Source organism: Buteo buteo, chromosome 1 (genome assembly GCF_964188355.1).
Source record: "Buteo buteo chromosome 1, bButBut1.hap1.1, whole genome shotgun sequence".
NCBI lineage: Eukaryota > Metazoa > Chordata > Aves > Accipitriformes > Accipitridae > Buteo > Buteo buteo.
Genome location: NC_134171.1, coordinates 16037325 through 16056704, shown reverse-complemented (window position 1 = coordinate 16056704; position 19380 = coordinate 16037325). Strand labels below are relative to the sequence as shown.

At 35.2% G+C, this 19380-nt stretch overlaps 1 protein-coding gene across 3 annotated transcripts in view; it reads left to right on the top strand.

Moving 5' to 3' along the window:
• The window catches only part of BOD1L1 (biorientation of chromosomes in cell division 1 like 1), a 38498-nt gene extending 19501 nt beyond the window's left edge, over positions 1–18997 (top strand). Inside the window, exons 12-25 of one of the 3 annotated variants that reach the window (XM_075023239.1) lie at positions 337–406; positions 3007–3050; positions 3982–4069; positions 5121–5200; positions 5866–5950; positions 6950–7023; positions 8387–8462; positions 8543–8577; positions 10504–10549; positions 13517–13551; positions 13666–13750; positions 14209–14362; positions 16121–16264; positions 17416–18997. In XM_075023239.1, the coding sequence (XP_074879340.1) occupies positions 337–406; positions 3007–3050; positions 3982–4069; positions 5121–5200; positions 5866–5950; positions 6950–7023; positions 8387–8462; positions 8543–8577; positions 10504–10549; positions 13517–13551; positions 13666–13750; positions 14209–14362; positions 16121–16264; positions 17416–17524 (1125 nt within the window). In that variant the 3' untranslated portion in view covers positions 17525–18997. Of the gene's footprint in view, positions 1–336; positions 407–3006; positions 3051–3981; positions 4070–5120; positions 5201–5865; positions 5951–6949; positions 7024–8386; positions 8463–8542; positions 8578–10503; positions 10550–13516; positions 13552–13665; positions 13751–14162; positions 14363–16120; positions 16265–17415 lie in introns of those variants that run through there. The other 2 variants (XR_012649780.1, XR_012649781.1) reach the window with 2 other exon arrangements.
• The last annotated feature ends 383 nt before the right edge of the window (positions 18998–19380 follow it).

The window sequence follows — 19380 nt, the reverse complement described above, 5'->3', positions numbered from 1 at the left end:
AACATTTCTAGGATATTGCTCATATTTGGAACTCAACTTAGAGTAGGTATTGCACCTTGACTTCCTGAGTTTTCTCCTGAGATCTCCTTTTTTTAAATTAATCTCTGATGCCAATGTTAACTCTAAGGTCAAGGTTAGGCACTGTACTGTTCTACAGTAATGTGACTTAGCTCTGCTGGTGTTCCTTATTAATATTTGTACTGCTGACTTACGAAGAAAGCTTTTGAAGACTTTTATAGAACATAAGACAATGTTCATCATAACATGAGGGAGGGGAGTGAGATCACTTGTTCTGGATGTCTGCAATATTTTTGTTTCTTTTGATTCTGTGTTTAGCCACAACAGCCTGAAAGTCCAAGAAGTGAAGAGGGATATGTGGATCTTGATACTAAAGAGTTTCAAAAAGGTGATTTTTATACTGATAGCAACTTACTTTTCATACTGATTTGACTATTACTTATGATGGGAGGGTTGTAGATTTGATATATACTATATGTAGAGGGATTGTAGCAAAGCTTGCAGAAATCTTGAAATGTTTCTAGGAGCTCGTGTGGCTTTGCATTTGGTTTGTGGGAAAGAAGGAGGGTCAGCCTTTTCTTCCAGTATGATAGGCTGAATGAAAAGTGAAAAGCATTTAGGATTTTAAAAAAGTAGACTGCTAACATTCTATTTAAAAATCAATAAATACAGAAAAATGTTTGCCTGGGAAAGATAAAGAAAATTCCCCAAAGAATAGCTTTCTTCCTTATAAACTTAGAACATGCTTGTTTCGGGTGTTGTGATAGGCCCTGTGAGGATATGACAATAGTAAGTACTATATGACTTAAGTCACAGAGACTTCACAGAAAGACCTTTTTTTTCTTCTTTTTTTTTTTTTTTCTTCTTTCTTTCTCTCCAGAAGATTAAAATATTTCTGGCCATCCACTGAAATTTGAAGAGTACTTATAAGTAGATAATCACTTAGCTAGAAATATCAATTAGTAACTTGGATCTGTGCTCAGTAATTCCTTTTCCTTGTATTAAATTAATCTTCAACAGGGCAAAAAAAAAAAATCCCTGTTTCCCAAAACCACATTATTTTAAAATGTGTTGCGATTGTTTGGCTTTCCTATTGAAGCAGAAACAAACCCCTACTTTGTTCCCATCTTGATGGATTTTGTGCTCCAGATGCATTACAGAGATGTTTACAACACTACCAGATGAGAGTTAATCCTCAGTTAATGGAGTAACAAAACTAAAGTGAATTCCAAGAGGTACCAGTGATACTGCTGCATATAGAGTCCAAAGAGGTTAAAGATGCATTTCCTCTTATGGAAAGTTGCAGCTGAAAGCCTAAATGCTATGAAAGGACACACTGTTAAGCTCACTTCTAAATTTTTAGACATGCATACCAAAACGTTTTACCAAATAGAAAACAAAGATAGGAGGGAGATATGAGCATTGGTAAAAAAACCTTTGGATTCCTTTTTATCCTTGGGGTAGGTCAAATTCACATACCTGGTTTAATGGTGGTGTATATTCATATAAATCATAAGAGACATACTCTACTCAGAAAAAAGAAAATGTAAACCCTGAGAATGGGTTAGAAGAATGTGGTCTTCAGGACAGCAGATCCAAAACTTGAACCGGTTTTTCTGTACTGTGATGTTTCTTTGAAGTGCCTGAAAAACTGCCACTTCACATCACTCAGTCACCCAGACAGACAGTACTTAAAATTTAAAATGTGCAGATTGAACTAGCTGTGATAATCTTGTTCCATGTAAAATGTTTAACAAAAATCCATTTGTTGTGTAAATCATGTTGGACATTACATACACTGAAGAATAATGCTTTGTAGCTCTTTGTAGAGTTTTTTTCTTTTTCTCCCCTACCACACAATAATCTCTCTATATATATACACACACGCGCACGCATATATACATATAGGTCAACGTATGTAAAAGGAAGTTGTTTAAAAGACAAATGTGTGTCCTGTCATGAGTATGAACAGCAGACACAGTAGTTTAGTAGTCCAAGATTCCTTGGAATGTAAACAAATCATTGCTGTTTGAGTGGGTAGGATCTAGCTCTTCATTTGACACTGCTTTAAAAATTGAAAGATGTTGTGCAACTAAATAGTATCACTGTGGAAGAATTGTTGCTAAAACATGTAGATTTAAGAAATGAGCTACAAATTATATAAAATTGTATGTAGAACTGAGTGGTTTTATTGGATCATAGGTTTATGTTCTTACTGTAGTTGAAAGGAGAACTGCTTGGAATGTTTTAGCAGCTTTTTTTTTTAATTAGAATATTAATTCAGTGCCTTTATGAATCGGACTTTAAGGGGTCTGTAGAACACTCAATGGAGCAGCTTCTTTATGGTTATCTATGTATCTATATGAAATGGCTTTGACAGTTACGGAATTTTTTCAAAAGCGCAGAGCATTTGGCAGCTCCCATAATTCACAATTATTTTCCACATTTTTGCGATATGGAAGGCTAAGACTTTACTTTATCAGAGTTGGAGTGCAGCAGAGTCTAGCAGTTGGGCAATTTCCTTATGTGCACTGTATCAGCTACAGGTCTCACTAGTACAATTACGGAAGCTATTTCATTGGAAGTGTCATGTTACAGCATAGTTTTCATCACTTTTAACTTGATCCCATGATCCAGCATCTAGGGTTGTGATGGATAAAATTCTGATTCATTCAAATGCTAGAACTATATTTGAAATGTTAAAGTTACCATATATTTCAAAGATGACAGCCCTCTGATTGCCTGTATTTTAGCCATAAAATGATTCTCAGATATCCTATGCTTTAGAAATCCATATTCCTTATTTTTATTTTTTTGTTTGAATATTGTTAACGTGAAGATTGGATGCTTCTTATTTCCAAAATTGAAAGTAAATTTTGTATAGTTTCAGGTACTCTAGAATCCTTTCAGAGAGGTGAAATAGAGGATGCTATGATACTTCACTCTTGTTTAGCTTTTCTGATTATTTTTGTAATTATTTTTTAATAGATTTGCTGCAAAGAAGTATTCCTTTGGAAAGAGAAACTTTTCATGTAAGTTCTTGGATTTTAAATTTAATCTCTGTGCTGCCTTTTTTTTTTCTTACTTGCATTTACTTCTATTTACATTAAATATTCTCTAAAGGAAAATACGATTATTGTATATTCAGAGCCTACGTATATTGAGACTGTGCAGCTGTCTAGGTTGATGTCTAATTATTCTTTCAAATTTGCCAGTAAATAAATCTTCTTGTATTGTTGTTCCACAGTCTGTGACTATTTCAAGACTGTTGTTAACTGGCAGAAAAGAGAAGCTTGATTGTCCTCCTTGAGAATAGAGGACAAAAATAAGGATTATTCTTGGGGCTTTGATTGGGATTAGAAACCTGTTATTTTAATGTAGTCTACTGTGATTTCACAAGAACTTGGAGCTTAGAAGTATAAAAGAGATGAGTGGGAAATTTGCAAATGTAAAGTGTTTCTTAGAGAGCAGAAGCAAGACTTTTAACACAGATGACAAGCTAAAAAATATGTTTGTGGTTTCTTAAACTTGAGCAGTAAATTTATTTATTACTATATTGTAATGTTGGTTGGCCACAGTTCTGGTGCTAGTAAGATACTTCTGTTGCTGCACGTAGGAGAGTGTCCTTTTAAATGCAAAAATATTTTGAGTGAATTGCCATGATAAACTGCTTTTAAAGCACATACTAGGGTGCTTAATTAAAACTGAGACTTTTTTCATTAAAAATATCAACTAGAAATTCTGAAAATACTGTGAGTCAGAAGTTCTTTCATGGTGCTATCCTATAGTAGTAACATTCCTTGAGCTCTACAAATAAATTGCTGTTGTAATACTGCTACTTTCCATTTTAATGCATGTTGTACTTGAAAGTAGCAAGTAGGTAAAATTTTCTCCCTTCTGTGTTTATAAACTTTATGGAAAAAAGAAGGTAAGGAGTTATCTTTCTTTGTGTTTTATGTGTAGGTGGAAAACTTGGATACCCAGATAACTGAAGAACATAGATCTAGAGGAACACAATGTAAATCTTCAGGAACAATGGATAAAGAAAAATGTAAGTGTTACAGAACTACATGAATTTGTGTAAAGCTTTTCTGCTGCAAAACAAAGTTCTACTGTGATTAGGCCATAAAATGGTATTTTGGAGGAAAGAACAGAATATGGGGAATTCCAAACTCCAAAGCAATTGTTCTTCCCAGAACAACTTTTAATACTACACTTAATATATTTGATAAAAATAAAGCAAAGAAACTTTTTTTGTCTTTAAAATAATTACTAATTTTATCCTTTTGAAATAAAACACAGGGAAGGAATATAAAGCTGAGGAAAGCTGTTCATCAGAGGAAAATCTAGCCATTCAATAGACTTGGTGAGGGTTGGATGCTTCCTCCTGTTAGATTGGAAAGAACTAAGTTTTAGTGTAACCTTTTATCTGTCTAGAAGCAAAAACTGAGAAGCAAGTCAGTCTATTGAATGGCATAAACATTTCTAAGATAAAGTTAGATAAAGTTAACTTAGAAATGTTAGACATTTTGTTGACATGATAATGAGACTATGTAATATCTATTCAAGCTCTGCCCTCAACTGCTTTTGTCTTTTCAGCATCAGAAGAATTTAAAAAAAAAAACAACAACAACTATTAGGTTAATTAATGATGTCTTTTTTTATAACAGTTTTTATTCTGTTTCTAAGAATTTTGATTTGATGAAGTGAGTAGTTATAAGCCATGCTGTATTCATTATAGTGTCTCACATAGCATTAACTGCTTTCTCTGTCTCTGGGTGCGTTGAAATTAGGGTTGATGTTTTATTTCTTGATGTGTTACCTGTCAAATTTCAATTTTGAGTTTGTCTTTAAAAAACAAACAAAAAAATAAACCCCACCTGTAACATACAAGAAACATGGAATTCTTTTTTGTAATTGTTTTGTCTTCCCTTTTTGAAGAGGGGTTAGCGTAACTTTCTGTTCATATTTCTGTAAATAAGATGCTGCTTTTCAGAATCTTTTGAATCGTACTAATGATGAGCTGATATAAAAGTGGCATGAAAATCTGACAAATGCAGAAGGTACTTTTTTAACACTTGAACTGTTGTTTGTTTTTGCAGGCAACCAGCTGATTGCTCAGGATGGGAGGAAAGATGATGAACAAAGTCAGTGTTCCAAAATGAAACCTGATAACAATAAGGTATTTTCAAGAACATTGTTTTTTTAATGTTCTGCAATTGTAATGTAAATTAGATGGAAGTCTAAGTTTGTATTTCTATAGCAGTTTATTTGGGGAGGTATTTTCATTATTAACTGTAAACTACTTTTACATTGTCTCGACTACAAAATAACTGACTATAGAAAGATATTCACTTTTCAAGGGGAATACAATTTAAAAAAAAGAAGTCTGTGGTAGTGTGCACAGCACCTGAATTCTTTTGAGGTGTGGTGGACCAATTTGCACAATAGTTAGGAGCTTGGGATCGCATGGAGCATTACTGGATCCCAGCTGTCCAGTCAGTTCAGCATCTTCATGGTCATACTGGTCTGAGATCTGCAAGAGAGTATTAGACTTTAGCAGAGTTCGGGTTTACACTGATCCCTTCTAAGTCAAAACAGGAATTCAAGACAAAACAGATGTTCCTTTTAAGAGTACGTGCAGAATATTTGGGACTATCTCACCCATTGATTTTGATGAAGCTTCTCGGCATCAAAGTTTTTAGGAGACATTACAAAATCTTGATGAATAAAATAACTACTTGTGTATTGGGTTGGGTGGGTGGGTTTTTTTTAGTATAAGTAACTGACAATGTTCTTTAATTTTTGGTAAGATGCTCTTTTCTTTGTTGTTTCAAAATCATGTAGGAAGTTATTTCAAGTGATACAGAAGAAGTGTCCAAAGAAATTGATGTAAGGCATACACCTCCTGAAAGTACTATGGAAGAAAAAGGTAGTGAAACTGCCCATTCTGGGCAATTTTATGAACCCATGCTGAATGCTAATCTCTTTTCATTTGAATGATTCTGAGAGAAATTAGGAACTTGATCCCAGCAAATACTTGCATATATTCTCTAGTTGCTGTCTGTTCTATTACTGCTATCAAATAATGCATTAATCCTAGTTCCTTTAATGGTGAGAGCAGATTTGATGTTTCTGCTGTGCTATCACCCATCCACTCCGTTACTGCTTCAGTATGTACCTTGGGTAGGAAAGCTAATTGCAAATAAACAGGTGGATAGGGAAATAGCACAATCAGGGTATGTGACAATAAGAACTTCTTCTAACTCTGACCACAAATAAGAGGTTTCCTTCTGTGGAAAAAAACCATGACATATTCACCATCAGAATCAGTCCTGTTAGTTTCTGTAGAGAAATGAACCAGGAAAGAGTGTGCAGGTTGCACTGTTGTAGTTGACTTATTCATTGCACTAAAATAAATAATAAAAGATGGCATGTCCACAGTGCGTTAAGTGTTAATATTGGCTTTGATGTAACTGTCTTTGTGTGAGCAGTGTGAGTATCTTCCCTAATGTTAGTTTGACCTGTTCATAGTTTTGTCTCTCCAGTGAGCATGTTGATAAGTCTGAAACTGTTCTGCAATGAGGTGGTATCCTCATCCTCCTGTTTCATTGAATGTGGGAGAAAATTGAGTAGTGGCTTATATCTATCTTGCCACTTTACAGTGGGTCACCCTCTTGAGCTTTCGTTTTATCTTAAATTAGAAGACCGATCTATCTCAACTAGTGTTAGGGAAGCATTCTGGCAGATCAATATATTGTTGCTACAGGCAAATAGTGTTAATTTCTGATGGGTGTTTTTAGGGAATTTTGGGCTACAGAATGAAGTAAGGCTTTTAGTGCAGAGGTTGTGGCTTGTACCTTTTTCTTTGTCTAATAAAAAAAACAAAGGTGTACAGTTTCTCTCTTCTTGTCTTTTTGCATGTGTGAAGATGAATTTATCATCGAACAGGAACTGTCTGAAAAGGAAAAGTGTGGTCTAGAATCAAATGAAAATTCTCCGGAGGTGAGTGGTCTTATTCAAGTTAACTAACTGAGATAATGTAGGTTCACACTGAAAATAAGTACTTTGTCTTTGTATTTTGTTGACAACAGTATTAAAACTTTGACTTCACCCAACACAGAAATAGCTGTGAAAATTTTTGTTTGGTACTGTAAAGTGCCAGAGGGTCATGTAGTTCTGTGTCAAAGTATAAATTCACAGACCATAGGACATCAGTGGCTGATTATTGAAGTAGAATTAACTCCCTTCCTACATTTAATAGCACTTATAAATTGTATAGAAAGCAATTCTATAGAGTCATATTGTATAGAAATCATTTTTTCTGAAAACCTTGTAATTGAGATGTGGACACTTTAGTCACTAGCAGATATGACTTGGCTTTACAAAAATATTATCACTCAACAATTTTAAAATTCCTTATGTTATCTCTTAGGGCATATACTTGTGATACTCTACAGTGGTGGTTATAAACAAATGTCTGAATCCTAGAGATTAAAATTATTGCTGGCCTCTAGAAATGGACACAGTTCTCATAAAGTTGTTGAGTTTTGTCATTTGCTTTTTTTGCTTCTAATTTGGAAGAAAATTTTAAAGAATAAATTGTTACATTTGCTCACTCAAGGCTTGGGTCACTAAGATCCGTTGCAGGACAAGACATCGCTAGACTTGAGTAAATGCTGAATGAGGCACTTAACCTTCTTTCCTTGTAAACAGGAGAACTTCTATTATTGGTGATTTTGTGATCCACGATTGGGGATACTTGTGATCTAAACATCTGACCATATTCGTTACTTAAATTTGTCTTTCAAAGCTTAAACTTCAAATAAGGGGCCTTTTTTATTAAAGGCCCTGTTTATATAGAGAACGTCACCAATCTGTATATTGGGCTAACTAGGATATTGACTGTTTAATAGCACTTGCTCAACTATTAAAATACGTAGCCTGTGCTACATGGCATTGGGAAAAGGGGCTCACAAGATACAAAGTTTGGAGTTCTTGTAAGATAGAAAAGGCGTGGTGGGATATACAGGGTAAGCCAGCAGCGTTTGTGAGACCAAGCGATAGAGTTGTTGCGGGGACAGGGGCAGAAGGCACTGTGTTCTCAGGCATGCTTTGTGCCTGAGGCCAGCCACAGAGAATTTTGTATAATTGGGAGTAGTCTTGTTTCTTTTCAGCTGTATCAGTGGACATCATAACAGGCAGCGTCTCTTTCTATGAAACCTGCCTCATCTATATTTTTAAACTGACGAGCACTACTTCTGCCACTATCGCATTATGAAGTTAGCAGCAATCTTTGTGTTATATTTCTCAAATGCTAAGTGTCAATTACAGTAACTAAAATATTTTTGTTCTTTACTTTTAATAGGAAAATCAGCCTGTAATAGTGAAACGGAAAAGGGGAAGGCCTCGTAAATACCCTCTTGAAGCTGTACAGCCTGGTGGTAAGTAGTTCATAGTACCTGTGTGGAAAAACAAGGAAAATAGTGACATTCAAGTTCTGAATTCATATTTCTTCCCTCAGGTGGGGAGTCAAAAGCTGATATGAGCACTGGGAATGTAAGTGCCTTTATTTTGTTTGGGTGCATTTAAACACAGTAATTCAAGAGCCATTTATCTGTTTAACAGTTAACGGTATTTCAGAAACATCTTACGGAAAACTCGATAATCAAGTTCAGTCTAAGCAACCAAAAACTTAATAATATCTCCTAACATAACTGAACTTTGTAAGCAAAATATACTATTAAGTCAGAACACAGCAAATAACCTAACAGTATGAAACTTAGTACAACATACTTAATACAATTCTAAGTGTTACACTGGCTAGCAATATACTTGTACACAGGGTGAAATTCTGATTATGTGCACACATGTCTTTTAATTTGTGCTGAGAGTAATTTTGGCCTGAAGATCAAGGTGACTTTGTTTCAAAAACTTGAGATTTTTTCCTCTACTGAACCTGTCATAATAATAGCTCATAGTAACTCTTAACATCTGTAAAATACAGTATTGTGTAATGCAGTTGTATTATCTATATTACAATGTGTATAGTTCATTCAAAAGATAGACGTATGCTGGTTAGTAACTTAAGAGCTCATGAAACATACCTCTGTCTTTTAAAGTTCAGCAATATCTTAATTTCTAAACCCCTGTGAAGTACATTCACTGCTAAGAAAGTATTCTGTTGGGAGTGTTTCTGCAGTGGAGTTGGATTACAGCACAGGGTAGTAATGGATCAGGCATATTTGTGGAATACAACTAGTTGGATTTATTCTGGTGGAAGGCTTCTCTCTTGGGAATTCCTGTATGTCAGAGTCAGTGTTATTGCATAGAAAAGAGGTGATTTTAAAGACAAAGTTGTATTGAAACTCATGTTTTCTGCCTGCTTGCCTGGTGAGGCACCAGCTGGCATGGGTGTCAGAAGTCTTGGGAATTTACCTAGGCTATAGATAGCAGGAGTTTTCGTCCCTGCAACATTTCAAGCAGCCCTTTGAGTCCTGTCCCTTCTACAGGTCTGGTGGAGTTTTGTTTCAGAATTCCTAATCTTTCCTCATCAATTTCCCCCCTGCCCCCCCCCACCTCCCCCTCTCCTCCTCAGTATTAATTTAATAAAATGTAATTTGAACTGGTGTGGTTTTTGATGTTTGGGTTTTTTGTGTTGGTTGGGGGAAATGGGAACGTTGTTTGTTTTTCAAATAAGAATTAAAACTAATTTTAAAATCCCCCTCAGAAATAGATGTACCTTGGCACCCTCAGTACTGGAACAGAATCATCTTGTTCTAGTTCAACTGTTTTAAAGGTCTTGTACCTCTTAGTGATGACTGATTGGTGGGTCAGTGAGTTACAGGCTGGCTCCAGGAGGAGCGGTATCTGCCCTCCATCTGAGATAATGGTTGTGTAAGGTGAGATATTATCTTTGTGTGACAGTTTCCCCTAGGCTGCTTTGAGAACTTGCCACTTCAAAGGAAGCGTAGACATCCTAGTGTAGTTGTTCAGTGATGAAAGCAACTGGATTTTTGGACAATCATTATAGGAGATTACATAATTGTACATAGCTGTTTCTCGTTCTGAGTAAATACAAAATTCTGGTGATTTATAATTCTGCACATCTCTATACGTGATTGCATAAAGTGACTGCACTAAACTTTTTTGTATTGTTAATAATTAAGTTTTCGGAAATGTATTTGAATTTAACTTTGTGTCTTTTATTGCAATTACTTTAGTGTCAATTAGGTTACTGAAACTGCTATGATTTCTTTTGTTTATGGGCTGATTTGACTAATTTCAAATATTTGTCATAAATGGAAAGATGCATACTGCTGTCAAGAAACTCAGTACAAACTTTCTGTATGCTCATTAGAATGGTCATGCTATCTAGACTTGCAGATACGTTATACTATGAATGGGAGCAAGTGTCTGTGTAATACAATCCTGGATTTTTCTGATTTTCTTTAAATTAAAAAACCCACTCTTTTTTAATTGCAGCTGCAGTTTCCTATCTTTGCGAGTAGAGGAAAAACACCTCAAACAGGTAAGCAAATTATATCTGCTTTAACAAATAAACAAAGATGAAAGAAATAGATAAGGGTTTTCAAGAAAATCACATGGGTTCTTCCTAAACATCATCGCTGACAGTCAGTATTATCAACACATGAAAATATCTGAGTAAACAGAACAGTGAAGACTTGTCCTTAATTCCTGTTGAGCTCTTAATTTAAAAAAGAGCAGCTTGATAAGAACTTATTTCAAAGATGCAGCAGCACTGTTAAGTGCTGAATAGCGCATTGCAGAATATACCAGATAATTTGTTTGTGTGGACAGGCACATGGCAGAGCTTCAGAGGCAGGTAGGTACCCCATCAAACTGGTTTTTAGTGACTGTTTTCCATTTCTGCTTATTTTCTTTCATACAATGACTATCAATCACACTTACTACATAAACTGTTTTAAAATACATGTAGGAAAAACTCAAATTTTGTTCAGTTAATTGGATTATCTGTGGATGTGTGTCTAAAGAGCTTAGTGGTAGCTTGAGGGGATATTTCTGTCCCCTTTCACAACTGCTGTAAGATCTTTAGAAGATGATCGCTTAACTTAGAAATGTACTTCTAGTGCTTCAAAGTAAAGTCAAATAAAGTGAGATACTTCTGTATTTCTCTTTCCTATTCAAACCTGTGATTTGTAGGCAGTCAAACTTTGGTGAATTTTAGATGGTGTAGTTAATTTTTCACATGTATGGAGTCTGAACTGCCCTGGTTGTTTAAATGTGTCTTTTTAATTGTGACCATTCATAAAATAGACTTTAAAATCCATTCAGGAAGCAGATGAACCTGAAAGGCAAGTTAAAAAATGGTTTGTAAACAAATACAAACATTCATGCAACAAATCTGAGAAAACAAGTCTTCAAAACAAATCTCCTGGAGTTTCCAAAAGATGAGGTTTCTACAGAGGTACTGATCTGGCTGCACTGCACATATGGACCATTTCCTATTTTCTCCACATTTTTTAAAATCTCAGCTTTAATCCATACACTTCAGAATCGTCTCTAAAGGGTTAGCTGGCTGTGTGGTACTTGGTTTCTGTCAACTGCAAAGAGACCAGACAAGAATGCAAGAAAGGTGTAAAAGTGCATTCTGGTTTGTTTTTATTCAGAAGGACAGACATCCGACTGAGTACTTAAAGCTTAATTTAGTGTGTTAAGCAACATTTTTTTTTTCCAGGTAAAAGGCTGTTGATGTCACAGCACTGTTAAGATGAGTGTATAAAGTGGATGAAATGCACTGTTAAACTTTTCATCATATGTTAGCATTCATGTGAGAAAAGGAGTTGAAAACTTCTGGCAGTGAAAAGAAAAGTGGAATCCCTCTGTGCAGTTCACTTATTCTGGTAATTTTTGGGTGCTCTGCACAAGGGTTTGCAATAGGGACAGACTCACGTATAGAGTGGGAAACAGAGTTTCTTTTCGGTCAGTACAACTCATGCAGTTAACAGGCATCTGGTTTCTGAGGGCAGCATCCTCCCGTAACACACTGAACTTGAAACTAAAATTATTTTGCGCTTATCAGCAGTTGCTGCTGTAAAGTTAGTAAGATTTTAAAATACTATACCTTATTATTTTTATACTTACCTTGAGGCAAAAGTACTACATCTTCATGTGCTAAAGAGAGGATTGTATCTCTTAAGAAAGGTATGTCTTGTACTCACATGGAGTATTTTTCAATCAAAAAGCATTTTGCTACAAATTTGCCAAAACTTACCAGAATTTTGAAGTAGCTATCTTTTGAACACAACAGAACTACTAAATGTTGGTTATATGTTAGACTTCTTTTGTGTAAAATACTTAATACACTGGTCAGTCCTATGTTTTATTGCATTTCTTTATTGAATAGTTAAACATCTTTGCATTTTATTTCATTTGCTTTTGTGTAAATTTTTTTCCTCATAACCTTAACAAAGGAGCTGCAGAAAACTTCTGTGTGAATTTTAGAATATGCTTCTGCTCTTTGAGATCTATTTTTGATCCGTTGCACTGACATTCTTCTGTTTGTTCTGTCAGTCTAATTGGTGATGGGTTTAGAGCTTGTTGTCTTCTGTGTTGCTTTCAGAAAACAAAAATAGGCAGCAATTTTATGGAAGGGGAAAAAAAGTATAAAAACTCGCTTTTGCTTAGGTTGCTTCTCTCCTATTTCCAAGGATTTTTATCCTTGCAGTGTTGCAGATAATTCCATTTGACAAAGCTCAAAAGCTTTGTAAAATAATCTTTCTTATCATAGACTTAGTCAGGGTAGAAGTGGTAAGCATCTAATATGGAGAGAAGCCAGGTTGAAACATGGATTGTAGGGTTATAAATGTATTTTAACATGCACAGACCAGTCTGTAAGAAGTACTGAATTGAAAGTAAAAAATGGTTCAACAGAGGAAGTCACATAATTTGCATGCCAAGTATTAGACAGGTTTAAATATTGTCTTTTTGAGCTGCAACCATCTTGGTGCTTCACCATGGGCATAGTTAAGCACTAGAACAGATTGCCTGGAGGGACCATGTTCTTGGAGACTCAAAATTGGATTGAACAAGATCTTGAGCAGTAGGATCAGATCAATTAATTTAGCTACGCTTTGAACAAGAGGTTGGACTAGATGACCTCCAGAGGCCCCTTCCAAGCTAAATTTTTCTGTGATTCTGTAATTGGTTGACAGTAATTAAAAGGGGTTAGTAACTTCTGCATTTTCTTTAAAACAAAACAGCATATGCAACGAAGCAATAAATAACGTTAGTCTTATAAAGCCTTACTGCTTAAAAATTAATCATAGTCCCAGTCTCTGTATATAACAAAATACAACAAAACCATATTCTAAATTAGATAGAGACTTTAAATGTTTTCTGAGCTTCTGTGATGTTTATGCGAAGTTGAGAGAGTTTGAAAGAACTCCTTTTTAAACTGATTGGCAAAAGATTTTTGAAGCTCGGGATTAAGTTTTGTTCTTTCCTTTCTTTCTAGGTACAGACATACCTGATAAGAAAGAAACAACAAATGTAAGTGCAGCCGTTTTAATTTGTAAGTTTATACTCCATATGTAAGGAAAAATGTCTGTCTTTTATTTAAATTAAATTGTTCTTTCCTTACTCGCTTCCATTTTATTTTTTCAGGAAGATGAAGCCGAGAAAGCAGAAATGATTTTACGTAAAAGGGGAAGAAAGCCCAGGCGTTCTCTGGTTCAGTCAGAGGAAACTGGTAAAAACATGAAACTTCTACTGCTAACAGAATGAGAACATATTACTGTTTACTTTGTTTACTGCCTTTCTGTTTACTAATAGCAACAAGATAAGCTTTATTCAATTTTCCTTTCTTGAGGAAAAATCATTGAGTTACAGCTAGTGTAAATATTATGTAAATATGTGTAAATTACTGTAATCTCATGTCAGAATTGCTACATCCCAGATGCTTCTATAAAGCGTCATGAATTTTCTACGAATTCTGGCTATGAGCTGCATAAGTAAACTATGGTGAATGTGTTAGCAAGATTAAGTCAAACAAGTGTGAATTAAAAATGTTGAAGCATAAAGGAAATGGAAAGTTACTTACTTAAAATGGGATTTGTGAATAGAATACCTTTTCTAAACTAAGTGTCCATATCCTTTTGGAGGGCTTTTGGAAAATTATAGCACATGTGTAAAATTTTACATGGACAGAAACACTGGAGCCAGAAAGAAAACGTCGGAAATTAACATCTTCTGAAGACGAACTAAAAGAGCAGGAGGAAGGTGAGGAAGAAGATGGTGAGGAAGATGATGAAGCACATTCTGGGGCCACAACTAGATCAGCCACAAGATTAGAGGCTCAAAGGTAACTGTGTGTAGAGATACCAATAGCAGGTTTTTTCTACATTGTTCTTAGCTGTTGTGGGGTTTGGGTTTTTTTTGTTGCTTGTGTTTTTTACTTTCATTTTTGGTGGTTTGTTTTGTTTGTTTGTTTGTTTTTAATTAATGAGAGCTTCCCAAATAATTTTGGTTCTAATTCTAGTACCACTCTTCTAGGGATGAAGAGACAAAAGGGGAGGTGGGGAAACTGTTAGGGTCTCAAAAGACATACTTGAATATGTCAGAAGGTAAGAATTGATCCTGTTGGCAGTCTTCATCCTAGTGATGTCTCAGAAGTTGGGTCTAAGGGCACTTAGTTCTGATACTTACAAAGGGACCTCTGACTTGGCTGTGCAATTCACCATTTGATATTTGGATTTGGAACACAGTGAAAATGTAATTTCCCATGTCCATTTCTTTTTCCAAATATTATCCAAGTTAAATACATCAATCTGCAGCACTGGAGGATCTCATTTCTAATATGGTGATCTGCAAGCTCAGAAAGCAATCTTACTGCAAAAGACTAGTGTGGTAGCAAGAGTTCTGTTTTCAAGAAGACGTTGATCTCCTTAGCGTAGGTCTGCCTTTTTGTAGGCAAACTGAATTATAGCAGAGCTCATCCTCTTGACTTTGTTTCCACAAACAGAGATAGATATCAGCTTTGGGAAGCTTTAATTTATGTTGCTGCCTTCCAGAACAGAGTTGGAGTCCAGGCTTTGTTTTTTATGTTCATGGTGAGATTTCTGTAAGTTCACTGGATTTACTTCATGCCTAAGATATCATATGATGTTAGCCTTTGGGGCTTTTTTGAAGCACTGTTCACAGTATGCTTTTGAATTCATAATTTCAGAGCTGAATCAGAAAGTAGTTACGTAGTCTTTATTTAAATAAAAACTGTGAAGGTTTACCACTACCACTTTGCAAACAACAGCTTTGTTTTGGTAAAGGCAGAGGGGCTTCCTTTAGTCTCGCATAATTCTTAACTCTAAAATTGTAATGAAAGTTCAGATATTAGTGTTTTCATTCTGATTGCTTGTGGAAACATCTACTTTTTTTATTTAGGGGGGGGGGTTGTGTGTGTGTGGTTTGTGTCTTAGATTTCCAGTGCTATCTTTCTAGCTCTGACTATTACAAAACATCTCTATTTTAAGGTGCTGCAGACAGTCTGCATTTTATAAGTAGCCTTTGGAAATCTGTGGAAGGGGCAGCTGCTTCATCTTCACCATTGTTGGATTATCAGGTTTTCTGACTTCAGTAACCTGTTTTCCATTATATGAAGTTGATTGCCAGTAACTAGTTTTTCATGTTCCTGAACTGGTGGATACTGAAGCTAATGAGTTCTTTCTTTACACTGGATAAGCAAATTCTCTTTTCTTCTGCAGCCTGTTTGCCTTTATTTCTTTTGTTCTTCTGCCTGTACTACAAGCTATTTATTAAAATGTGGACACTTATATACCAGAATTATTGCAGACTTGGAACTAGGATTTTTATTTAGTTAAATACTAAAGATTGTCAGTAAAGTAGCCTTTTGATTCTACATTTGATATGAAAATACGCAGCTTGGCATTGCAGTTTGGGTCTTGAAGCATGCAAATGTTTTTTTTTCACTGTTTCTTTTGGCAACTTTGATTCACTTGTTGCAAATACTGTGCAGTCCTAATTTTCTGCGCTTGGAATCCAAGAAGAAAGTGCCTTGGTAAAAGTGTTTTGTTATATATACATTCATCATTCTTTTGTATTACAGAAAGCAGCCCAGCAAGCCAACCACACGTGCAACTTCTAAAGGCAGCAGTCCAAGTTCAGTTTCTCCTAGAAAACGGCAGAACCTAGCAGCGAAAAAAAGATCTCCAAGTGATACAAAAATTAATAAATCTCCTCCATTGACACAGTAAGTATTAAAGTTGAATCCGCTGCTATTGTTTTGGAAGCTACTACATTGATCCCTTCCTTATATGTAGTATACTGCCTCAAAATCTGAACAGCAGTCTAGCTTTGCTCTGCTCTTTCTCTTGTGATATTTAAAAGCTTTTAAAGGATTTTCTTCTGTTTATGTTTTTTCTTTTTCTTTCTTTCTTTAGCATTTTGGAAGACTAGAATTTTTTTCTTTCCAACCTCAGAAACCTCTTGGGAGAAGCTGAAAATGCTGTTATGCAGTATTTTAACTTGAGCTGTGATTCCTGAAGGGGGGGAAGAGCAGCTGTAGTTCAGGTTAAAGCAGTATATGATGACATGATTCTAATGCTTCTAAGTTCCTTCTAAGATCAGCTGATAAAAGAGAAGAAACTCTGAGAGTCCTTATATCAAGTTTTGAAAATACTTCCCTTTCCCTCCTTCCCTGGTTCATTTTAATTTTTAAAGTTGAGATCACAGTGTAAAATCCCAAGGGAGTAATAAATAGGATGTACAGTTGCTATTCATCTTGTAGTTTACCTGTAAAATGGGTTATATGCCAAATACATTTAGTTGTCAGCCACTCTGAAACGTGGCAATGTCTTCAAACTGAACCTCAGAAATATGTGTGTCATGCACTGATCAGCTGTCACAGTTCACCTCATGTTAATTACTTTGCATGGTTATGAATGGCCAGGAGTTTAAGCCACGTTTATAATTGGTTGCAGCTGAAATGTGGTGGACTTGTATATGTGAGACTTAAGCCACTATTGCTACTCTTCTGTCTTTGTGAGACAGGGTACAAGATAATGTAGTTCATTATATTCTGTTATAATCCACAAGTCTTTCCAAAAGAAAGAGGAGGAAGGAGTAGAGCTCTAGCCCCAAATAAATTCTACATCTGGAGCACTCTGCAAAAATAGAATTAGTATGCAGTACCCTGCTAAGATGTGATGGGAGTGTGCAAGGTCTCCCTATGGTCTGTGCTGGTATATAATGTTTTAGTAGTGAGCTTTTAAATAATATGTCCTGGTAATTCATCAGAGATAGACAATGAAGTTCCATTCTCCAAACAGGATTGTGCCTGATGACCCTTTTTGTTTTACAGGTCCTACCATTGTTAAAATAATTATTAATAATGCTTTTCAGGTTAAAGGTGCAGTCTACCAAGCGTAAAAGGGAAGACAGCCCAACAGTGGTACGGAGAAAAGGCCAGCAGAAAACAGAGGAGACACCAGTAAAGAAAGCGAAACGATAATCTTTACCAGCTAGTACTGTTCATGGAAGAGTCAAAAGAAAAAAAAACATCTGTGCTTCTATTTTTTTTAAAGCAAAGGGATTTGCACGTGCTTGTTTCAGAGCTCTAAGTTAATCAATGCAGTACTTTTAAGTTACATTTTAAACAGCTTTATAAACTATTGTTTATACAGAATATTATGTACATTTATTTCAGATGAAAAATAAGTTTACTTTGTATCTGAATGAAAAACAAAGTAGTTATATATTTTATCACTGACTTGGAAAGTTGGGGTTTCCCAATGTGACATGCTAATGCAGATGCTTCCAACCCATGAGGCACCCCTCGGCCTACTAATACACTTTGTAAATAAACTTGTAAAAATAGGTTGTATTTTACTCTGTGTATGAATCTAATCAATGATGGACATTTTATTTATTATATGGAAAGCATTGGTCTGTAAACTTTAGTATATACCTTAGGGTTTTTTAATTATATATTTTACATTCTATGCAGATGTCAGTAGGAAACTTCCCCTCCGCTCCCCCAGGGCTGTCTAAAACCTGAAGTTCTCTAAAATATGCTCAGACAGTTGGTAAAGTATTTTTCTCGCATGCATTAAAGTAGTTTAGCATAGTGAAAGGGACTTGGCTCCTTTCTGTTCACATTTGTGACAAAGTATAAAATTTAAAATGTAATCTTACTAGATTATATTTTCACTTGTGAATTTACTACCAGCCTCAAGAAATAAATAGTATTAGGTTAGATTTATTCACAGTCAGCCAACACTACCCTGAAATGAAACAGTTTTATTTTGCAACTAAACACCTGTTCTTTCAGTATTTGTCTTTTTCAACAGAGGGACCCATTGAAATCAAATGTCACTTCTCCTAACTATAGAGCTTCAGCATTTTATGTTACATTTTATACACAGGTATTAAAAATAGAACCTGGTATTATTGCCAGAATCTTTTTTTAATGTATATTAACTCTGGTAAGAGCAAATGTTCAAGTGAAGTTGTATATAAAGTTAAACTTTTCTTATGATCAAATGTGTCTCTTGTTATGATGTGATGAGTTGCCAAACAATCTGAGATTATTTTAAGTGTTTTGTTGATATTCTGGTTTATAATTAAAAAGAATTCTGGGGGGTTGGAATTTTACTTTTGTTTTTTTCTCTTTTTCTTTTGTGAGTTTTTTTTGAACTTGTTGTAAGGCAGATGTTTCCGTCAGATATTCTGCTTGGTTTCTTACTGAGATTTTTATATAAAAATTATAAAATGTTTGCCAAAAACCTGAGTTGCCATATTTTATTTATTCTTTAATTGTATTGCTGTGGAACTTGTTTTTACAAATGTATTTGGTTGGAGCCATGTCTATAAGCTTTACCTGATTAGTGTCTTTAAATGTTCACAAGTGCTTATATTTTAGGTATTTAAACAGTAGGGAAAGGACTTAACCATTTATCAGGCTTAGTACACTACAAAAGCAGGTGCACACATACTGGGGTTTTTTCCTAAGCAAACTCGAGTCTAAAAAAAGAAAACCTCTTTGCTCTGAAAATTAACTCCTTTTGATTTCTACCTTAACTCTGCTCCCATACTAATACATACCTTGCTAACGTACTGCTGATATATGCCTATATGTTACTAATGTTTATGCACTTCTTCGTGTACAGTTGTAGGATAAGTTGAATCTTTTCCTTTTTTATTTTTATTTCCTTTATTTCTCCTTTGCCCGCTGCAGTATGCGTAGGCCAAAATAGTAGACTTCTTTTCAGCCTTTTTTCTGTAAGGCTAAACAAGCTGAACTGTTTGTTTTTCAATCGGTGCATTCTAGACTTTTGATCATTCTTGGAGTCCTTCCCTGCATCTGTT